We start from the raw sequence: 22,287 nt of genomic DNA on the forward strand, positions 1-22,287 counted from the left end.
CTGATGCCCCATCAACAAATACTGATAAATGTGTCCAAGAACTTGTTAAAATAAGAAAAATAATAACTAATTATATCAATTTCGGACATTGAACTATTTCAATCGTGTATCCCAAAAATTACTGCTTAAACTAAATTTTATTCATCAAAAAACCAAGACTTACATCTCGTCACACGTTTTGTTTTCCAATTCGATATGAACGCCTAAAACTCAGCCCTTCTTTTGGCCTCGAAGGCATATTGTCTCAGGTTATTACAAAAACAAAAAGAAGTTTGAGCGATCTGGGCATCCTGGATGTAATCGTGTTATTCTCCTACTCTTACTAAGTATATTATTAGATCGAACTAAATAAATTGAACTGCTAAACCAGATAATTCAACTCAATCAAGTGACGTATTTATTGATAATTTTGCTGGTCACAACTTATTGTTTACGCCAAAGGCCAGCAGTTGTTACCTTGTGTAGGGGATGTTGATTATGTACGAATTTTCTTTATTGTGCCGCGATAGAAGAGAGGTGGTCAAAAAGCAGGGATCCATGTATAAGAAAAGCGTGTGATGCTTGGGATCACTAAATGTTTAAAAAAATGCTCCCACGATCGCATGCATTAGTCGATATTGTTTGAAGGACTGTTACAAAAATAATAAAAAGTACGAAAAGTAAACGACACCCAACTTTCTGCAAAGTTTCTGAAATAGATAAGAACATAGTCTATTAACTGATATTCTCTTCGGGCACCGAATTGTTTGCAGTATTCCTTTCCGTTTTTTAGAGTTTTCAGGCATCGAATACATCGTGAGCACACAATACTATCGCGCCACAATTTTTCTGTCACTGTAACCCCAGCGAAGACCATGGGAGGTTTGTACTATTGCAGCATGCATTAAAGCTCGGAAGAGCAGTCCACATAGTGCCCTCATTTGCTTACCATTGCGAGGGAACCGGAGCGACTCACGAACAACTCAGAGAACTAAGCCATGGCCCGTAAGTTTTATCCTTTAGCCATCCACCAGTTATCCGCGTCGTGCGGTGGGGGGGTAGACTTGACTGGCGTGTGGATGAAAACTGAACCCAAGGTGATGACCATCATCACACGTTCCGCTTGCGTCCGGTGAGGTCTCCGGATTGGCTTCCGCCTGCTTTCGATGCGCTCGATCGAATCTAATTTCCCGGTTGTGGTTCAGCTTTATCGTATTTATCTGATGATAGCATCCGCATCGTCCTAGCCGTTCCAGCATCGATTTCTCCCTCGGGTGCGATTATCAGTATGGCTGCGAGAACTGCGAGTTCGAGGGCAACTCAAACATCAGACGATCAGCCGGTCCCGTTTGGCTGTTGTAGTGTGAATCCTGCGAAAGGATGTTGTCCATCTGGGACTGATATTCACCCATGTAGTCCTGCGAGAATTCCGGTTGTTGCGACAGACTGAAGCCAGGCTGTGACATGTTCTGCGACATGCCCTGGGTAAGGGATCCGGTACCACCAGCACCGCCGCCGCCCCGGACCGCTTGGCCTGCGCTACTACTTGGAGGTCCGATGGGGCGCGGACGATTCGATTTCGAACTCGTCGAACTAGCAACGACATGGTTCCCGGTGGCAGAAAGTAATTGGCCGGCGGTTTTGCCAACGACCGGGCGACGCGTTTGTTTGGCCGCCTGCATAGCTACCTGCTGTTGCTGCTGATAGAAACGTGGCGGAACGTTCGACATGTTGATGAACATTCCCACCGGGACGGGCATGTTGCCAGCTGCCTGATGCGAGCGCTGAGGGGATATGTATCCAATGGGATCATGCATCTTACGCATAAATGCGTCGAGAGGGGTGTTGACGGAACCCGTAGCACCCGTAGTAGCACTTCCGTGGCCTGGATGGTCCAAAAAGCCGCCTTGGTGATGATAAGTGCCCACGGAACCAGTACTATAACCAAGCAGCGGATTATGAGCGTAGCTAGTAGACGGTTGGTTGCTCCGATCAAAAAACCCGGACCCGAGCACTTCCTTGGCATCGTACATGGCATTACTCATGAAGTGCGATCCGGGATTGAGAGTGTTAATGATTTTCTTCGGCTTGGTGAACTGAATCAATGATTCTTTAAGATTATTCAAAGATCCTTCGACAAGCACCTTCTTATCCTTGTAGAAGTTCAACAGGTGATTCCAGAGCTCCTGTTTGGCGAGCACCTTCGGATTGCCCACAATGATAATGCCGTACTTGGCCCGCGTGAGGGCCACATTCAAACGGCGCGGATCGTTCAGGAAACCGATACCCTGATGCTCATTAGCACGCACACAAGACATGATGATGATGTCTTTCTCGCGTCCCTGAAACGCATCAACACTAGCAATCTCAATTTCTTGGTAAAGTTTTGAGTGTAGCGAACCTTGGTACTGCATGTATTGAACCAGATAGGCTCGTTGTCCCTCGTACGGCGTAATAATACCGATCTGGTCCGGTTTGATACCAGCCTTCAGAAAGCGGGTTGTTATTTTTTCTACGTTTGACGCCTCCGTACGATTCAGGTAGGACGTTCCAGAGCCAGCTATTTCTTCCTGGCCCTGGGTAACCAGGAAAAACATCGGGCAATCCAAAGAAGGCCACGGGAAGTCAACCTTTAGTTTCCGCTCATCGGCACAGACGCCGTTCTGAAGGCTTCCCTCGTAGAAAAAGTTGGAAGGAAATTGCGATAACTCCGGATGCATGCGGTATTGCACCTCGAGTCGGAACGGACGGATACCCAGTGCTACGAGTCGCTCAAACAAACTCTGCGACAGCCCCGCCTTGGCCGCCTTTTTGCACATAACCACCGGACCCAACTGGCAATGGTCGCCGACCAGAATGAGCTGCTTCGCGCCCAATACCACCGGCACCATACATTCCGGTTCGGTCGATTGCATCGATTCGTCGATCAAGATGGAGTTGAACTTGATGCGCTGCAAACGAAGATCGCCGGCTCCGACGCAAGTGCAGCAAATAACGTCTGCCGCTTCCAGCAGTTCTCTCTCGGCCTGCTTTTTCAGCGACCGATAGCGCCGCTCGTCGGACAAGCTCAGTTCGCCCGTTTCATCCTTCAATTGTTGCAATTTCTTGAGCTCAGAATTTTGCGCCATGTTTCGAATTTGGTTGTGCAGAGCCAGGAAGCTGACAGGTGAGTCAATCGCTTCCCTCGAACGGGCACACACCCGTACGACCTTCAGGTTGGTACGGTGAATTTTTTCCGTCAACTGATCCACTGCGGTATTACTGGGAGCGCACACCAAAATTGGCCCACTATTCAACCGGGCAAGTTGGTACACGATCGTTGCCGAGGTGACTGTTTTTCCCGTTCCCGGTGGTCCCTGAATCAGGCTCAGTGGACGTTGCAGAGCGTGACGAACGGCGTACACCTGCGACCTGTTCAAATCGGGCAAATTCGGAGCACTAAAGTGCTTCGGAAGGTTCATGCGGAACAGCACCTCTTCGGTGCCATCGGGACGCACGTTTCCTAGCAGCCGTGTGTAGATGTAGTTCGAGACACTTTTCGCGTCCATGGCAAATTTTCGCAATGCTTGCTGCATTCGCTCGAAAGACGTCCCCTTCCAGATGAAATCCACCGCAAAATTACTCGAACATTCGATCGGAGCCTGATGATTGTGCTTCAGCTCCAGGCCCACGTCATCGCCGTAGTTATCCGGAACCTTAATCACGTGTCCAACACAGCTCCATGGTTTATGCAACTCTCCCACATAGCGTAATTTCAACTCATCGCCGTGCATTAGCTTCATGTCGCCGTCATTCTTCGCCAAGGTGAAGTAGGCGATAGTTTTCTTGTTCAACCCGGTATCCCAACGGATCTCGATGTTCTCCTGGGTTTGACTTTCCTTCAGCTTTTCGTCATAATCTGCTTCCAGCTTCACGAGTGGCCCGAACGTATTTTGATATTGGTAGCCATCGGCATAACGCAGCTGTACCTGCTGTGGCTCTTTATCGATACCTGGCTTTTCCAGGTCCTGAAAGGTGGCATCCACATTTTCCTTCCACAACTCCTCCAGTTTATTAATCTGAGCCGCAGACACCTTGCGGGCGCGTAGTTGATCCTGTTCTGTAGGAATCTTTACCAACCAAAACAGGAAACAACGATCGGCGATCAGCGGCTTCCACTGCTCCTGGTCCCAGTTCATATCTTTGATGGAATTTTGTGCCGCACATGGTTGTCTGGGGGAATAGAGAAAAATTGACAAGCACATGAAAATAACGCACCTGGAATGTTTTAAGGCATTTTCTAGGATACACACCTGCACAATAGCACTACTACAGAATCGCTTTTGGCAGGGATGAATCCGAGCACAAACACATTCCGCACAGCGCACGAATAACACTCCAGAACCGTCTCACCAAGCGGCCCGTCAGCGTGCAATGTCACTTCCCGATGTTTCGCTCGAACCAAGTGGTTCACGATATGCGACCCGGATGTACTTCCGCGCCCATTACAAAACCACTTCTTGCAGATGTTACACATCACGACGGTGCTCGGCTCGCTGATGCCACAGTAGCGACACGCATGCGGCGGGAGATCCTTATTTTCGCCGGGATCAATTTCATCATCCTCCTCCTCAAACTGCAGCTCGCCAATGGCCGACGTAATGCCAGACAGTTTCGTTGCATCCACTCCAATACGACGACCAAAACCATTCACCTGTAGGTTGAGGGAAAATATGAGTTTCATATATTCATTCGAGCAACAAAATGTCCAGCACCTACCTGACTACTACTACCCAAATGGTCAAGTTGCGATGCCTGAGTTTGACTTTGTGACGGTATAGTGAAATCGCGGAAGTCGTACTCCGTTCCTTGGGAGTCCGCCCCGACGAAGTAGTTTTCCTCCGTATCCACGAAGGTCAGCGATTGGGAACCCGCGGTTCCGTCGTAAGCATCAACACTCATTGTGCAGCTCTCCTCGTGGATTTCACTGGATTTCTTTAGTGTCGCACAGCTGGGGGTGAAAATCACAAATGCCTGCTGATATCTAACCGCAAAACAGATTAAACGTATTTGAAACTGTTTCGATATTTCAACACTCTTGAAGCGTACTGTATTTTTCACTTTTGTCGTAGATATTCTTCCTCGTTTTGGATCACCGTTCGTGGAATGAGCAAATGTGGCATAGTGGTGGGTACCTCCAAGGGAACAAAAATGAAACAGCTCCCAGGGGGAGCGGATAGTGATAGCGATCCTGATGGTCCTGGGGACCACTCGAAATCGCCTTTGAATCAATTCGAGAATTGATTGTCTAACTGTTACTTTAACAAATTATATGAAAAATTGGCATTTTAGGTGAGCCTACGGAATATGACGGTTTGGGATTTGGATTCGAAGATCCGGATACCAGAATGGATTTGAATCGCTAGGGATTTAATTTTCCCACCACTAGTAAAATCTGCGACGTAAATTGAACGTCAAATCTGTCAATCCGTCATATGATTCAAAATTATTTTTATATTTAATTTAATTATTTTATTCAAAATTTTATTTCAAAACACTCAAAACTTAAAAAAAACAGCGTTTACATTTGTTCAGTTATTAAATTAATTCCCGAAACTTGTCGATGTTTTTCCGTGCAGTATTTCACGTGCTGAACTTGTGACGGAATTGTAGAACTGTCAAACGTAGGTAAATCGTGATGTCATAACAAAATCGGCAAAATTCTGAAAAAATGCTTTCGCATACGTTTCGTCCCGGTTTTCTGTGGATTTCTCGCGGGGGAAAAAGAGCCTTTTCCTCGCGGCCTCTCCCAAGCCAGGAACATGATTATTCAAGTGAGCCAAAGTATCCGCCAATACAGGACTTGTCCTACCGGGCCAGAAAAAAACGTGAACAACAGTCATGGCATGATAGAATCGCCAAGCTCAGCTCGGTAGAGGAAAAGCTGTTCGAAATAAACATGCCGAAATACTATGGATACAAAGCTAATCTTCTTACTGACGAGAAGTTCCCGTACAATGTAAAACCATTCGTTCAGTATGCTACCAGAACGTATTTCCAATCCGGCTTGCCTCAGCACTACGACCCACTCAAAAACGAGGCAGCAAACCTTTTGGAACAAATTCGCAGTCAACTGGAGGATACCATCGGGTTCGAGTTCGCTAACAAATGGTACGGAATCCATTTTTCCTATTACGCTAGGATGTCATTAAAGAGATTTTTCTTTCTTGTCATTTCAGCAAGCTAGGCATTAGCGCCAATACATCTCCGCAAGAGAGGGAGGAAGCAGTCGTAAGATCTTTGTTAGTTCAGCTTAATAGAACCATTACAAACGCCCTTGCAACCCAATACGAACATCTGAGCGAAGTGGAAACGGATTTTGATCCCCGGCACGAGGCATTTTGGTTTCTAGGAGGCATCTCTCCCCCAAAACTAGTACGCAAGATCAAAGAAGGCGAAGAGTGGCAAAAGGAATATGCCAGCGATCCGTACGACCGAAATATGCAGTATGTAGGGAAACCGTACATGGCCATCAGACACAAGCAACTGCTAGACCCGTTGGTGACGAACGATTTAACAACATTGGATATTAACAGCGATAATGTCGATATTCCCGCGTTCCGCTACGATCCCTTGGCTTTGGGATATATTGCTGAATTTCGGCATGCCACTACCGTGCCAGGATTTTGGCCAGGTGATCAGCATGAGTTTGGTTTACTCTCATACCAACGTCGCAGTCATGTCATCAATAGGCATAGACACTGTGCCGTTAACGATCTTGGCGATACTCTCGAGGCGCAAGGAATACTGTCCAGCTTTGCTTGGCTCCTGGGACAAGCATGCTATCAAGGTTTCTCGATATTTAACGACCTCAGCTACCCTTTAACTACGCAGACGGTCATAACCGATGGAAAGAATTGGTCATTCTACGCTTACCAACTCAACACAACTCTAGTCCACTCTGACCAGGTGGACCTCAATCCACGATACAATTTATGTTGGGGAACGAAAGATTTGCAGCTGTACGAATCCGTCGACGATAGCGGCAGAATCCATGGTTTAAACGATGACGTTCTTCAACATCTGATAATGTTCTACATAAATGCACCGAAGAGCCGTGCCGTCGACCTGAAGCCTTACCTCTGTCCAAAGGAAACCCGAATTGCAGATATTGAGGATGAGAAGCGTCGTGTGTTCATGGAACAGGCCTACAAACACGTCGCATCAAATCGTCCTCGGCATCTGCTCATCCCAGAAGTTTATCAGTGGGAAAAAATATACAAAATAGACCACAAGACGCGTCCAATGGATCCCAAACGGCGACCGTTTGAACTTGGAGAAAATATGTACAATCGTCGAATGGATGAGCACGCACTGAAGTATATCCCCCGAGCTGTGCGTCCAGGTGGATCTAAAAGCCTGCCCAAATTTGAGGCCACTTACTATCCAAATGTTCGAAGACACTAGATATATGTAAGGTAGAACGTTGTGGCAATAAACGTATTGAAAAAAAGTGTCACGAAAGTAGAATCTTGTAGCCAGCATTCGAAATTAAACTCAAAAAGCGTACGTTACAATTAAAATGTTTATTGATCATTTATAAAAGAAACAGTTCCAGTAGCAATTAAATGTAATCCAAAACTAAGTGAAATATTGTGAGAATGGAGTAAAATACGACAAAGGTACAAAACAATAGAAACTTCCTAAGCTGTTCCTTAAATTAAGAATACCATGTCGTCGTGAACCATAATCTGATTGCTTTCGGTCATCTGATTAACTGCCGCAGTAATTTCTCCAGCCGTGAAAATTTCATCACCACTGTTCTCGTTGATATGTTTCGTCAGACGTGACAAAGATACTGCCTGATCGCGGAACTGTTTGAATGCCATATGGACACCCTGTCGGAACAACTTGAGCCGATCGTCAGTGATCGCCACGGCACTACCTTCTTCAGAGTCGGCGGTATCCATGGCCCCTGCCGTTGAAGTTTCCCTGGCGGGGGTGGCAATCGACGGTCTACGGGTTAAGTCGCCACGGTCTGGAGAGGACGTTAGCATTTCTTCATGGTCGGAATCGTCGGCAGTGGTGGGATCGACTCGGGTACGTTTAGAGCGACGGGCTGTTTCCTGACCATCGGTTTTTTCGGATTCTTCATTCTCTACATCTTCATCCTCATCCTGTTCGTCATCGGAATGATCTTCTTCTGCACGGCGACGCTTTTTCTTCTCTTTTTCCAATACTTTCTTGAAGTAGGCAAACTGAATTAACTCGATTGCAGCTTGAGCGTCCTTTTCGGCAACGGTACGCGACATTCGTGCCTTAGCGTGGGCCGTCGAAAGACGAATCAGGGTTTCCAGCGTACGCGCTGTGACCGGCTGGGTACGGGCCACATCTGAGTCCATCAGATCCTCGGAACGAAGGCGGGAGTACTCGTTCGATATCATCGCACAGGCTGCATCGGTCAACTTCGGCTTCAAACATTTGGCAATGTGAATATACTTGCGCATGAATTCCATGGATAAAATTTGGTCGCTTCTCTTTCGAGACGACCCATGCAAGAGCGGGTCGTACTTTTCGTACATAGGCGTTTCCTTGTCGTCCTGGGAATCAGCACTAATGGTAGAAAGCATATCTACGGCACTCACACCCATCGGCAACACATCGCCATCCTGCTCCTTTGGGTTTCGATAACGATGCATACGCACCACGTGATCGGAGATCATTCGATCGTGATCGCTGTCGATAACATCCAGCATTACGAACAGCAAATCAAAACGGGACAGCAAGGAATCTTGAAGGCCAATATTCTCCATGGGTGTTTTGTATTGATCGTACTTTGCAAATAAAAAAGTTAGATTGATAAGGTGGCCTTTTTCTTTTCAAACAATATGTTACTTACCCGGCCGTACACTGGATTAGCAGCAGCCAGTACAGAACAGCGAGCGTTCAGTGATGCATGGATGCCGGCCTTAGAAATGGTAACACGTCCTTGCTCCATTACCTCGTGGATAGCTGTGCGATCGATGTCGCTCATCTTGTCAAATTCATCGATGCAAACTACACCGCGATCAGCCAAAACCATGGCACCAGCTTCAAGGCGACGTTCACCCGTTTCCTGGTCCGTTGTAACCGCCGCTGTTAAACCCACTCCACTCGAACCACGTCCAGTTGTGGTAATCGCACGGGGTGCCGTGTTCAGGACGTACCTAAGGAGCTGTGATTTGGCCACACTTGGATCACCAATCAGCAGCACATTAACGTCGCCCCTAAGGCGTGCCCCGTTCGCAAGATTTTTCTCAATTCCGCCCAGCAGCAGACACAGGATGGCTTTCTTCACGTACTCGTGCCCGTGGATCGATGGCGCCAGACTCTTCGAGAGTAGTTCGAAAATGTCGTTGTTCTTGGCCAGCTTTTTGCACATGTTTATCTCCTCACGTGTAACGTTGAGCGAATTTTCTTTGCTTAGTTGCGAGATGTTGTTGGCAATCAGGACGGTGCGGAAAGTGCCCGTCGTGTAACCACCCTGTTTACCGGGCAGACAACGGTAGTTACCAACTATTTGGATCCGATCGCCAGGCTTGCAGCGATCGACGAGATCGTCATCGCATACGACATCCACCGATCGGGGAAGTTGACCGGCAGGGGCTTTTTCCGGCATTTCCTGAATGCTGAGCGTCTGGTGATCCTTATACACAGACAGACCGAACTCCGTTTCCAGCAAATTGCCGTCATCATCTTTCGTCGGATAGACGGCACTGGTCGGCACCGCTTCGAACGATGTTAAATCAGTGTAGCGGCGTTCCATGACTTTCTTCGTTGCGGGACAGTAGTGAACGCTTTTGACCACCTTCGGCCGTATGAGCGAAACCTTCGTGACAATGCCTTCGACACACACGAGATTACCCAGAAAACGCGAAGTCAATGAACGCGGTGTTACATGCTTGTTACCAAAGCTTCCCTCGAACGCAACGTAAAAATCTTCCTGCGACTTGGCATAGCTCGGATCGATGGTGGACACGTACTCCTTAAGTGCACGCGAGAACGCCAATTGTTCGTCAAAAGCGCTATTCAGCAGAGACATAGCACGCGCAGGGTTCTTCCGACGAACATCGTTGATGTTAACGACCAAACGTTTGCTTTTGTCGTTAATCATCTTTCGGACGTGGGCTGTGTACGTTCCTTGATCCTCCTAATGATAGAACGTTGTGTGAGATTCTTTTACCTATCGTAGCCATTAGCCCTAGCAGTGAGCATACTTACTTCATCGTCCAGGAAGTTAAGATACTCATGCTGAATATCGGCAAGCCGTTGATCTTCATCAGCCATACTGCGTTTCTACAAATCGAAACAATTTAACAACAACAAAAACACGTAGCGTAGAAAAGTGAAACTGATAATTTTAGAAAGCTATTGCAGCAACCAACCACCAACGCGAGAACGAAGCTTGGAAATATCAATAATTCAGTCAAATGCGCGCGAAATTCTACCACAGAGCTTGGCAGCTGTCACACGTTTGACGTTAGTTGGATGTCAAATGATCAAAATGGTGATTTGTCAATAATTTTTACAGATGACAGCAGGAACAGTCCCGGAGGTCTAATTTGTTCCATTGAAGGTGTTGATCGGAAATTTGTTAATTAAATTTAGGGTTTTCCTGCCAACCGGACCGAGTCGCATAGTATTTGCCTATGTGAATTAGGGCAACCAACCAACAGCGTCGCGAAAATGTCTTACAATGTGGAAGAAATGAGTTGGTCGGGTAAATGTGATCCTAAATTGATGTTCTGCTCGTCCCTGCCGAGCATGATGTACAGGTGATACTGATGAACGAACCTTTCGTTTTCATCCTTTTAATGTAGATGTACGGAATTTGTTCCGAAAGTGGCGAGACGATAATGAAAGGAAGAGCGAAGACGTTATGCAGCTTTGGGATGCCATACTGTCTAGCAAACAGGGCAAGCTCGGGAACGAACGTCACCTGGTGCTAGAGCAGGTTATTATCGCGGCCCTCGATTGCAACCGCGTCGAAACGGCAGAACATTGTGTTAGCATACTTTCTGCCGAGTTTCCCGGCAGCCTACGCATACAGAAGTACCGAGCGATGTTGCTCGAAGGGCTAGAAAGGTATGATGACGCTCTCGACGAGTTGGAACACATTATTCGGAAAGATGAAACGAATGCGGCACCTCGGAAACGCAAGGTGGCCCTCCTCAAGGCGCAAGGGCGTACTGCGGAGGCAATCAAAGAGTTGTGTGAGTACATGAAAATCTTCATGTCCGACCAAGAAGGTTGGCATGAACTGTGCAATTTGTATCTGGCGGAGAGTGAATATGCTAAAGCTGCGTTTTGCATGGAGGAACTGCTTCTTCACAATCCACACAGTCATTTGATCCACCAGCGACTGGCCGATATTCGTTACACGATGGTGAGTAGGATTAGCCATAGAATTTTGCATCCGGAAGCTAAAGCTTAATGTTGCTGTCCTATAGGGAGGTCTCGATAACATCGAGATGGCCAAAACTCACTACTGCAAAGCGGTGAAATTGAATGTTAACAATCTACGGGCCTTATATGGACTATTTTTGGTAAGTGAAACTGAATGCAAGAATCGAAAGAATTGTCTACTAATATTAGACTTCTATTTCCAGTGCTGTGGGCACATCACCAACTCCAAGGCCGCCATTGCAAAGCGAAAGGAGGCACAGAAACTAGCACAATGGGTCATGGGACAGATTCAGTCACGCACCGAACTCTCTGCGAAAGATACCAAAATGACCCAAACCAAATCGGGTAAATGTGGAATCGACAGCAATGGCGAACTACGAGCGCTGGAGCAAGCGTTTGGTGGTTTGGATGTTGGAAAGTTGACTAATTGACCAATTTATCCTGAAATCATCCCCAATAGTGTGTATGAATCATCGTTGATCGATATAATTATTGAAGTTCATTCTTTTATCACACCTAGACGGCGCACTTGCTATACACTACTTGCTAGTCCTATCTAATTTCACTTTCAAAGGTATGCTAACGATATGAAAAAGCTCTGAAAATTTATTATGTTCGAGTTTTTTGAAACCCATCGATTTAAAAGCGACGAAATAGTAACGCAGCCAATAGAATCGCAATTTTCCTTACCAATGGGATCGATTAATCTTCATTCGTTATGAGTTTATATCGTTTATTCAAATTACTGTAGATGTCGATAATAGAATGCAAAGTACGTATTGTTCGTAAGGTAAGGAGAGAAATGCAAATTTTTACGTTGATTGAAGGGTAAATAAAATTTTGGATTGATTTAGTATCTAATTGGCTCTTATTAAATTGTATGGTAAATCAATTGAATGAATCTTAATGAAGCTTTTAAGAAGTGTGAAGTTTTATTTGCGCCAATCTCAATTATAATGCTTATTGACTTAACTTGGATATTTCCATTGCTTTGCTATCGAACTGGATAAGTATCACGACGTAGGTACTAATGTAACCAATCATCTGCAAATAATAAGTAACATGGAGCCGGTGTATATCTGGATGAATTTTGTTCTTACCGATGCATAAGCTGGCCAATTGAGAGGGACAAAACATGTTCTAATGCCCAGCGGACGATGGTGTAATTGAAGTGATAGGGCTAACAACTGAGAGAAATTATGATTTTATTTAAATGCATTAAAAACCATGCTTCCCATTCCCATGTTTCCTACCTGGTCTTGCAGAAGATTATCGTTTGAAGTACGCAGCATTAGGTGAACCAATTTAGAAAACCTATTTGCCTCAATTCGCGCCCAGGCCCCAAACAAAATCGTTGGCAAAACGAAAAGACTGTTGTAAATGCTCCATGCTACCGTTAACCTGGCAAAGTTGTACTCCGTTTCGCCCAGTACTACTGCGGCGCGATAGTACGAAAATAAGGTAAATATTAAAAGGGACGTGTACGCGGCCAAGCACATGAAAACCTGCACTAGAAACAAAGCGTTTATGTGCTGAACAATAGCGGAAAGAACATTGTGTAAATCAGTCAGGCCAGCTACCAAATGGTGGAGCATTACGATATCTTTCCTTGCCCTTGATGCCGTAAAGCTTAGTCCGTTTTTCACCAACGTACACAGCAACTTCAATCTGCACCAAACACTTAGCTCACAGGCCATGAACAAAATGAGGAACACAATGTATGGAATATTGCTAATGTCGATAAATGCCACCAGCAGGATGGTGCCGATTTTGTTGAACACCATATTGCCGAAAATGCCTGTCGCAATGGACAAGAGTAGTGTAGCTATGAAAAAACCAGCCACTAGTCCGGTTAACCACTGATTGACTTCATCGCACCGCATGCGAAAGTCCAACCGTTGAATTGTTTTATCGAAGTACTGTATCGAAGATGATATTTCTGTAATCCTGCTTTTTCGAATGAGCATGTGGGAAAGCTTCACTATACTACCAGCTGTGGCTATCAGTAGAATGGAGGGCACTCCAATATCGAGAAAATATGAGCCTGTGGCCATATGAAGAGGCTCATAATGCCAGGTTACCACAAATACGATGACGTCTAATACTATAACGGTGATGAACAAAAATATGCTACGAAATGTTGTGCGTTTGGGACAGTACAGATCCGACAAAGCCATTATTTGACGATTTAGGTTTAGTCCGATGGATCTCTTCAAAAACTGTTTCTGCTGGAGACCGAATCTAGAAGAAGCCATTGCGAAGAGAAACTAACATCTAATGGTTGCATGGTAAAATTGTACAATGGTCGACGCACCCTGAAAAAGTGTCATCAACCATCGCCCGAATGAATAACTAAAGACGTCAGGGGAATGAAATTAACAATAACCCATAAATTGTTTCACTATCGAGGCGCTCTTATCGATGCCATATATTATTTAGATACGCGTTTGTTGGAGGATACATCGGTGAGCGACGTCGGTACGCGTTTTTTCCGCAGATGCTACAGCAAAGTCACACTGCCAGCCTTGCACATTCTAACATTTTGTTGTTTTTTTCCTTTAGGCTCCGATTGAAAAGATCGAAAAATAACCACATATCGTATTTACTTCGATCTGGCAGCCAATGCGCCAAGGTCGGCAATACACTTGTTAAGGTTTTCCTTCTCCTGATCTGGGGTAATCGATTTAACCACATTGTTTACAATCCAGTCCACCATGTGCTTCTGAGAGATGCGGCGATCCACGTTCTGACGCTCAACCTGGTAGTCCAGGCGTTTCTTGACCTCACGGTATGCGTTCATGGCACGTTCGCGGTAGGCGGCTTCCAGTTGCAGGGCAACGTTCTCCTTCTTGGCTTGCATCAGCATTGTCTGGCCTTCTGCGCGCCATTGTTCCTTCTTTTCATCTTCGATGGCCTGGCTCAGCTGCTGGATGCTATTCTCGCGGCTTTCCTTCCACTCGTTTTCGATTTTCTGGAAAATAACGCAAAAATGAAACGCGTCAAGATCGGGCGATGCTGGCACATTTTTGGCGGAGAAATACTTACATCGACCTCCTTGTCCAGGTAGTTAGCCATCGCCGGGCCGAACTTCTTTACAGCGAACACAACCATAATGGCAAGTGACAGGCCATTGTAATATTCATGCTCCATAATATAGATTTCCTTGGAGCACAAGTACGTCAGCAGACCTGCACCAAAGACATACGGACCAGTAACGCCGGTCTTGTTGTAGAAGAAAGTAAACCATTCTTCGGGCAGGAATCCCAGGCGAACCTTTCCTCCATGTTCCGGTCGCTTCGGGCGCTCAGCTGGCTGGCTGGAAGCACCACGGGCCAGCACTAGGGCTGCGGGCTTCTTGGCCGCTACCGACAGAACACGTAAGCAATCGAGATTTTAGTAAGGAAACCATTATCAATCTATCAATTGAACGACAAAAGGGCAAGCAGCTAGGCGATCGCACTTGATTGCACAACTATTTGATTATCTATCTTGGCTGTTTCGCTATTTTCACGAACAAGAAACCGCAATTCTGACACTTGCCGATTACATAAACGTACTATTCTCCGTCAGGATACCATGCTAGGTTTGTTGTCCTTTTAAGATATTTCTGATGTAACTGATAAATTGCGACCCACTAACTATGCTCACCTGACAAAAGCACCGCTCTGGACAGCATTTTCAATCGCTTTAAAACAATTTACTCGATCGTTTTACTGAAGAAAGGGCCTTAGTGCGCTCTGTTCGGAGACGACGAAGAAAGATGGTCGACAGTATTTTTTTTATTTTTCCTTACGTCAAATGAAATGTGTAGGGTAGTGGTGGGCACTCCGGAGCCCACTACCGACCCCGAAGCCAGCTCCACACCGACGGTTCCAAGCATACGGGACCCCTTTTTTTTGGTTACATAATCTCGCAATGAAAAGTTCGTGGAGATTAGTTGCTTTTTTCACACCCGGCCCCGGAGCTGGTAGTTTGGAGCCAGTAGTTCGGAGCCGGCTCCAAAATTTACCGGAGTTCGTCGGAGCCGATTTTCCCATCACTAGTGCAGGGTTGCTTTATAACAAATTAGGGCCTGGTCACAGCTTCACAGCAACGCACATGTTTGCGTTTTCCATCCGCCAAAAGAACAACGTTTTCAACCTTAAACCATCATTAAATTCAGTTCAATGTACACAAGACATGAATAATTCGAATGAATTATTTACGTAAGTATAATTTGAACGCAAGCAGACACGTAACGCATCAGCACCGATTCAACCAATGCAGCATTCGGATCGTCTAGGTGTGGACACAGCTTCATTAACTTGTCAACAACAAAATCCGTCGTACCTAGCAGCAGCTGTTGATCAGTCATATCAGATCAGATTTTTGGGAAATCTTGTTTGGATTTATTTTCCTTGAATACAGTAAAATGGGGTTGTGTTCGTCGTGCTTTAAAGGGTCTACCGAAGAACTGCTAACTCCAGATGCGGTAATCTGCATGTCTCCAGCATAAAGGAATAAAGTAGTTCCTAATCATATTCATTCCAACCGTAGGAAGTAAGGCGACAACAACAACGAGAAGCCGCAGAACGACGAAGGATTGAACAGGAATCTCGAGGAATCAAAGATTTGGACAAACTGCGCCGGCAACAGCAGCGAGCTGCGGAACAAGAACGACGGGAACAGGAAGCTAGCAGAATGGGTGGCCAGCCGACGCTCAAGGTAATACTGCCCCCCGAATTAATTTCTCTTCAGGAACAGGCGAAAGAAGCCGAACGGCTCTATAAACTCTCATACTGCAACTACTTCTCTGCAGGATCTATCTACAAAACTTTTCTTTTCTTTGCAGTGGCAGCAAGATTAGCGGTGCAGGATTTTCTGACGGAGGCAAAAATCTTTTTTATGTATTCCTCGGACTTATGTATTGTTAACTTGTGTGTATGAAAGGTGTTTATTTATGTTTGATAAAAATCAAAATAAATCCAAATCATGGAATCAAAAGTATATAATTAAATTGAAAGTCAGCTATTGAACTCAAAAAGTTTAAATGTTGGCTCTTTTCTGATTCATTCTGATGTATCCAACCTACACCACTGCAAGCGGGTGTTTACAAACGCAAGGCAACAACAAAACGATAGCAAACTGTCAAAAACTGTTTTACCTTCTTCTGCGGTCCGACGGGCGACTTTCTTGTACTCGTCGGGAAGTGAAAACAGTTGATCCGTGGTTGCAGACCGTACCGTCCGTTTAATTTGAGCTTGGATACCGCCGGTTCGGTTTACGATTCAGTTACGTGTCCCAAATTGTGGTGTTACTGCGCGCCAATTAGATTTTGAGCTTCAGGGAGGCCTGCAGTGTAGAGTGTGGTTCCACTTGTCGTGATACCGGGGACTTGCTTTCGATCCACAGAATGCTCAATATTCCGAACGAGAAGGTAAGCCGATAAGATAACTCATGTCCTGATTAGTCTCACTTTATTAGTGTACACTTTAGTGAAAGATAGTCTGATGAGATGGCTCTTCCCGAGCCGACGTATTTCATTTTGTTTAACTCGTGACCTTGGACGACCTTGGCCTCTGCTAGGATGCTAAAATGAGATGTTGATCGGATGACAATCGGGTGGATTGGCTTAAGCTTAAACAACACAAAATGGATCCGAGGCATTTCGACTACATTTATTACATTTTAAACTGTGCTACTCTGGGACCCACCTTTATGTAACTCAACCCTCACATGGGGGACTCAACCAGTTCTATACTGTGCTAAGGTCGCATCTTATCTTTGGCAAATCACTACCTGTATAGCGCAGGCTGTTTGATTCGGTTCGTTAGGTTATTTTCTAAACTCAACTGGTCAACGGAATATTTACAAATATGAGGCACAATTTTCTCACCACTCGTATACATCTTTCTTCCCCCACCCATCTTCCGTTGTAGGGATGAAAGTAGCGTAACCTTGTCTTTCCACTTCGAAAAAACGCTGATTCGTTATCATTCTCTCAGCACTGGCAATAGTCCTATCGCTAATGCACGGGTCTGTCTCGGGAACTTGGAGATTTGAACGGTCATACTTACTGGAAGCACACGCAATAGCAATTCAGTCCCGTTTAGGTCGAAGAAGAGGCCACACACGCTACTTGGATCGTTTTAAATTCTACAACTGGAACTGATCCCGACGAGTGTACTTGTGTTTAATATCGTTTCCGTAATAGTTGCAACGGATCACCGGAGGTTAATTGAAACTGTTATATGGGAGTGATCGTACAGTTTGGAAAACGACCGTTCAAATTACAGCCATAGAAGCCCCAAAATGACCGGCGCCATCGACTTGCTACTAAGTGTAAGATTTATTAGGGTGCATTTATATTTATAGTACGATCATCGTTGATCAAAACAAAGTAAGGTTTAAGGTGAGCGTCCTTGCGTCCAAATCGCGTCCTTGCAGTGATAGCATGACCTTAGCCCTTCCGGTGAAGCTACCCTGTCGCGGGAAGCAACATTCGAATATTTTTTGAAGAACAAATGAAAGTCAACAGACACAAGACCTGAGATAAGAGTAACGGTCGCGTGTAAAGTGATACGACTAATCTGGAAATTTATAAATCTGCTTTTGGATGCTGAATATCTTGAAAGGAATTGTACTTCCAGTAACTTTTCTCCTTATCGAAGAAGAGCGAACTCGAACAAAATGCATGTTTGGGGGAATATGTGGTTTTGTGATATCAATTTCCAAAACATGTTGTAAAACAATACATCTTCGAGCAGATGTGAATACGATCGCCTATATTTGTACAGTTGAGCCCAACAGCGATGATGCAACGAGTGATACCAAAACCATTCGCTAGATAATTTTCTACCAATGTCGGTTTTGGGTGTTTGTCGTATAAAATGTTTCTTATAGCTATATATTTAGCGTAATAGACTCCTGTGCGATCAGTACAGTTTAATAGCGTTATCCTATCATGCAATGGGGTTAGTTGAGTAGGTCACGTTGCATCACGTTTCCGAAGACCACTTGTGCAGTATTATTGCTCCGGATTAATTACACCAATGAGGAAGCTTTGTAACAGCTTGTTTTGCTTACTTTGGTGACGCTAAAGTTTAAGCTGATAGTGTTATCAGTTTACGACTATATTGCAAAATAAAAGTACAATAGTACTACAGATGAACCAATAGCAATGTTGGAAGCTGTGTCATTGCAACTGTTCCAAGGTCAAAAATATGAACTCCAAGGTGTTGGCACTGATGTATAAAGGAAAAGAACAATCATAAAAAATACCGATCACCAGCATGACTGGCACTACAATACGAGCCACTAGTCAAACTGGACAGCTTTGAATGTATCGTTCTAGCGAACTAGAATTGATAATCATTAAGAACCCGGTTTCACCTACACAAAACTACAATATGATTGATGGTAATCCAGCATAACTTTTTGTCGTTGGGCTAGGTTAAGAATACCGGTAATTCTACCGTCTCACAATTTCGACAAGATTATCTTTTTCCACTGTAAACGACAACTTTAAAGCAACTTGCTCGTTCTAAAGGGGAAGGGATTTGCGAAGCAAAAATCTATAAAAGACTTTGTGAATACTCTCAATGGTTCAGTATCGCGCTGTGATGATCAAACGCTGTTGGTTAGAAGATACCTGCTCGTGTGGCTTTCTGTTGCTTTGATTTAAGAATTAGTTAATCATAGTACCGACACTACAGTCAATCTCCAAGTTTGGTGGAACAATTGAAATACGTTCCCACTGCCATCGAAGCGCTGATTTCGCAGGAAGCGTCTAGAAGTCAACGTAACGTTAAGATCGGAACCGGGTATGATGTTCAGGCTACAGAACTCTTGCATCGTGCTGAACGCTGAGCCAGTCCACAGTAGTGCGGATGCGGGAAAACCGCATTTTAAAATGTTCCATTCCAACGTTAGCAATGGGCAGGTTCGTTTGCGAAGCATAATTATGTTAAGGCCTTTGCGTACAGTGCAGTTGACCTCCTCAAGAACACCACGCGACCGTGAAACCAACTCGTGGTTTGGCGCAGAGATGAATATTTTATTCTAGTGGCGCTCGAAACGAGCTTAATGGTGAACAGCAATTCTATTTTAATAACTATTGAGTCGATCGAATGACAAGCGAAAAATCATGCAGAATCTACTAAACGTTCAACGAATTTGCGTAGTTTGTGGTTCATACGTTTCTCTGAGTCCTATTAAATGAAATCCAACGTTTCGAGTTTAAATTACTGTCGCAAATGGGTTCGTTGAAGGTTACCGAAGCGAAAAATGTTATCCAGCGCGCAACTGCCATGTATCATGTTCGTGTCCATGACTCATCAATGTCCCCATATTAATCGCGTGTTTTTATACAATGATAGTGCAAGATAAAGGTTAAAAATGGTCTAAATTGGGATGTTTTTGTTTCGACTACTTTTTAGGTACGTGGACACCAGCGTGTACCATCGGATACGAAAGAGTTCCACGAGGCGACCAAGCGTGATGCGTTGATGCGTTTGAAGAAAGACCTGGACAATTTGCTGGAGACGGTTGAAGATGTGCGGCGGCCCACAGTTCAGAAGGAAATGTGCGGTTTCGAGGCACTCTACCATCGATTCCTGCAGGAGGACGGACCCTCGGTCGACTGGGATCGGATTGAGAAGCTGCCGGAAGGAGCGGTAAAGGATTATTCGACGATTAAATCGCCCCAGGAAGATCACATCCGTGACATGCTGGACAAACTAGTGGTGGTGAAGCTTAACGGCGGGTTAGGCACGTCGATGGGATGTCATGGGCCAAAAAGTGTAATTCCCGTGCGTAATGATTTGACTTTCCTAGATCTAACTGTCCAGCAGATCGAGCATTTGAACAAAAAATACAATGCTAACGTACCACTGGTCCTCATGAACTCCTTCAACACCGACGAAGACACGGAGAAGGTTATCCGGAAGTACAAGGGTTTCCAGGTGCAGATCTACACCTTCAATCAGAGCTGCTACCCACGAATTAGCCGGGACTCGCTTCTTCCGGTCGCTAAAGATTTTGCCATCGAGAATGATATTGAAGCGTAAGCACGATTATAATCTATACTTTGTAATGTCAAGTTTCAAATACCCTTTACCGTTACTTACAGATGGTACCCGCCTGGTCACGGTGATTTCTACCAATCTTTCCAAAACTCGGGGCTACTGAGAAAGTTCATTGAAGAAGGTCGGGAGTACTGCTTCCTCTCCAACATCGATAATCTGGGCGCAACGGTGGACATTAAGATTCTGAACCGTCTAATTGGTGATGATCGACAGGGTGACAAGCCGATCGAGTTTGTGATGGAGGTTACTGATAAGACGCGCGCGGATGTGAAAGGTGGTACGCTGATAAACTACGAGAACAAACTGCGACTATTGGAAATCGCGCAGGTACCGAAAGAGCACGTGGATGACTTCAAATCGGTCAAGACGTTCAAATTCTTCAACACAAACAACATTTGGGCACGACTGGAGTCGATTGAGCGAGTGCTCAATGCAAAGACGATGAACATGGAGATCATCGTGAACAACAAAACTCTGGACAACGGTATGCGCGTGATCCAACTGGAAACGGCCGTCGGTGCAGCGATGAAGTGTTTCGACGGTGGCATTGGTATCAATGTTCCACGGTCAAGATTTTTACCTGTCAAGAAAACTTCGGACTTGCTACTCGTGATGTCCAACTTGTACAGTCTAAAATACGGTTCATTGGTAATGTCACCACAACGCATGTTCCCGACGACGCCACTGGTCAAGTTGGGTGACAACCATTTCAGCAAAGTCAATCAGTTTCTTAGCCGTTTTGCCAATATTCCGGACTTGATCGAGCTCGATCATCTCACCGTGTCTGGTGATGTTACCTTCGGGCGTGGGGTTTCCTTGCGAGGCACGGTTATTATCATAGCTAACCATGGCGATCGTATTGATATCCCGGCCGGTGCCATCCTAGAAAACAAGATTGTATCCGGTAACATGCGTATTCTTGATCATTGAAAACTTCGATGGCCACTTAAACTTTACACCCCAGGCCAGTTAGTTTCTTAGAAGCTTTACTACTAAAGAATACGTTATGGTATGACTATTTAGAAACGTGGTTATCATTAGATGATGAAACAGCAATACAAAAAAATAATAACTAAAAGGCGGATTTAAAGCTCTCATGTTTGATTGGTTTATGTAGTTTAGATGGTTTTTCAATGCGTGTTTTTTGTATCATTGTTGTTTAATAATGTGTTTAATCCGCACAAAATACTTCATATAAATAGGAGCGTTTTTTTTTACATGAGGCGTTAAATAAAACGGTTGAATCAAAGCAAAGTGATTTCATAAATAAATTCCTGTCGACATATGGTCATGCAAACATGGGGAAAGTAGTCGTTTTTGGAAATGTTTTAAGGTGTACAACTTAAAGACCTTATGCTTTAGGGTGTGATGCTTTCTTGAATATTCTTCAACATTTTAATTCTAGGATTTAGGTGTGTCGATTCGAATCGAATTTTAGCTGGTGGGATGTCGACATCTGTTATGAGCTGTCGGTGTTTTTTTTGCCCTGCATCAGACGGAAATTTTGTCGGACTGGAAACTGCGTATTAAGTTGTTCATTCTACCAAAACATAGAAAAATTTACCAATCAGAACTCAAGCAACAACGGTAAACGCTATGAACTCACATATTAAAAAAATCTCGTATTGCGAAATCGCGTATATCGAGTATAGCGTACTATGGGGATCTACTGTAATAATAATTGCCACCAAGGTTACTAAACTGCCCGCTAGGCAGCTCGAAATATCGTTCTAAAAACGTCCTACGCGCGGAACAAACATTCTACTTTTTTGTATGGTGGTGAAACAAATGCAGTACGTTTTTGACCAGTCGTGCTATT

General features: G+C 44.9%; 8 protein-coding genes across 8 annotated transcripts; 4 read left to right on the plus strand and 4 right to left on the minus strand.

Annotated features, from left to right (window-relative positions):
- Nucleotides 1-124: 124 nt before the first annotated feature.
- LOC131288550 (regulator of nonsense transcripts 1 homolog) lies at nucleotides 125-4,978 on the minus strand. The gene is made up of 3 exons (XM_058317691.1): nucleotides 4,734-4,978; nucleotides 4,272-4,644; nucleotides 125-4,191 (listed from the first exon to the last, which is right to left on the minus strand). Exons 1-3 carry the CDS (start codon nucleotides 4,918-4,920, stop codon nucleotides 1,263-1,265), a joined length of 3,489 nt encoding a protein of 1,162 aa, XP_058173674.1. The 5' UTR covers nucleotides 4,921-4,978; the 3' UTR covers nucleotides 125-1,262.
- Nucleotides 4,979-5,689: 711 nt separating this feature from the next.
- LOC131287118 (large ribosomal subunit protein mL65) lies at nucleotides 5,690-7,464 on the plus strand. The gene is made up of 2 exons (XM_058316135.1): nucleotides 5,690-6,129; nucleotides 6,198-7,464. The coding sequence occupies exons 1-2, from the start codon at nucleotides 5,690-5,692 to the stop codon at nucleotides 7,423-7,425; spliced, it is 1,668 nt and encodes a 555-aa protein (XP_058172118.1). The 3' UTR covers nucleotides 7,426-7,464.
- Nucleotides 7,465-7,525: 61 nt separating this feature from the next.
- On the minus strand, nucleotides 7,526-10,352 carry LOC131289972 (DNA replication licensing factor Mcm3). Its single transcript, XM_058319329.1, has 3 exons — nucleotides 10,219-10,352; nucleotides 8,858-10,147; nucleotides 7,526-8,792 (listed from the first exon to the last, which is right to left on the minus strand). The coding sequence occupies exons 1-3, from the start codon at nucleotides 10,282-10,284 to the stop codon at nucleotides 7,674-7,676; spliced, it is 2,475 nt and encodes an 824-aa protein (XP_058175312.1). The 5' UTR covers nucleotides 10,285-10,352; the 3' UTR covers nucleotides 7,526-7,673.
- A 188-nt stretch (nucleotides 10,353-10,540) lies between these two features.
- LOC131286461 (ER membrane protein complex subunit 2-like) lies at nucleotides 10,541-12,263 on the plus strand. Its single transcript, XM_058315414.1, has 4 exons — nucleotides 10,541-10,717; nucleotides 10,818-11,383; nucleotides 11,448-11,543; nucleotides 11,607-12,263. The coding sequence occupies exons 1-4, from the start codon at nucleotides 10,684-10,686 to the stop codon at nucleotides 11,832-11,834; spliced, it is 924 nt and encodes a 307-aa protein (XP_058171397.1). The 5' UTR covers nucleotides 10,541-10,683; the 3' UTR covers nucleotides 11,835-12,263.
- A 100-nt stretch (nucleotides 12,264-12,363) lies between these two features.
- Nucleotides 12,364-13,580, minus strand: LOC131288948 (uncharacterized). Its single transcript, XM_058318130.1, has 3 exons — nucleotides 12,657-13,580; nucleotides 12,504-12,590; nucleotides 12,364-12,447 (listed from the first exon to the last, which is right to left on the minus strand). Exons 1-3 carry the CDS (start codon nucleotides 13,578-13,580, stop codon nucleotides 12,364-12,366), a joined length of 1,095 nt encoding a protein of 364 aa, XP_058174113.1.
- Nucleotides 13,581-13,796: 216 nt separating this feature from the next.
- Nucleotides 13,797-15,192, minus strand: LOC131286043 (ATP synthase subunit b, mitochondrial). The gene is made up of 3 exons (XM_058314905.1): nucleotides 15,052-15,192; nucleotides 14,449-14,765; nucleotides 13,797-14,374 (listed from the first exon to the last, which is right to left on the minus strand). Exons 1-3 carry the CDS (start codon nucleotides 15,077-15,079, stop codon nucleotides 14,006-14,008), a joined length of 714 nt encoding a protein of 237 aa, XP_058170888.1. The 5' UTR covers nucleotides 15,080-15,192; the 3' UTR covers nucleotides 13,797-14,005.
- A 520-nt stretch (nucleotides 15,193-15,712) lies between these two features.
- LOC131288234 (small VCP/p97-interacting protein) lies at nucleotides 15,713-16,407 on the plus strand. The gene is made up of 3 exons (XM_058317350.1): nucleotides 15,713-15,874; nucleotides 15,940-16,107; nucleotides 16,235-16,407. The coding sequence occupies exons 1-3, from the start codon at nucleotides 15,815-15,817 to the stop codon at nucleotides 16,247-16,249; spliced, it is 243 nt and encodes an 80-aa protein (XP_058173333.1). The 5' UTR covers nucleotides 15,713-15,814; the 3' UTR covers nucleotides 16,250-16,407.
- Nucleotides 16,408-16,569: 162 nt separating this feature from the next.
- On the plus strand, nucleotides 16,570-21,663 carry LOC131287129 (UTP--glucose-1-phosphate uridylyltransferase). Its single transcript, XM_058316147.1, has 3 exons — nucleotides 16,570-16,819; nucleotides 19,821-20,446; nucleotides 20,513-21,663. The coding sequence occupies exons 1-3, from the start codon at nucleotides 16,796-16,798 to the stop codon at nucleotides 21,396-21,398; spliced, it is 1,536 nt and encodes a 511-aa protein (XP_058172130.1). The 5' UTR covers nucleotides 16,570-16,795; the 3' UTR covers nucleotides 21,399-21,663.
- The last annotated feature ends 624 nt before the right edge of the window (nucleotides 21,664-22,287 follow it).

Source organism: Anopheles ziemanni, chromosome 3, assembly GCF_943734765.1.
Source record: "Anopheles ziemanni chromosome 3, idAnoZiCoDA_A2_x.2, whole genome shotgun sequence".
Classification (NCBI taxonomy): domain Eukaryota; kingdom Metazoa; phylum Arthropoda; class Insecta; order Diptera; family Culicidae; genus Anopheles; species Anopheles ziemanni.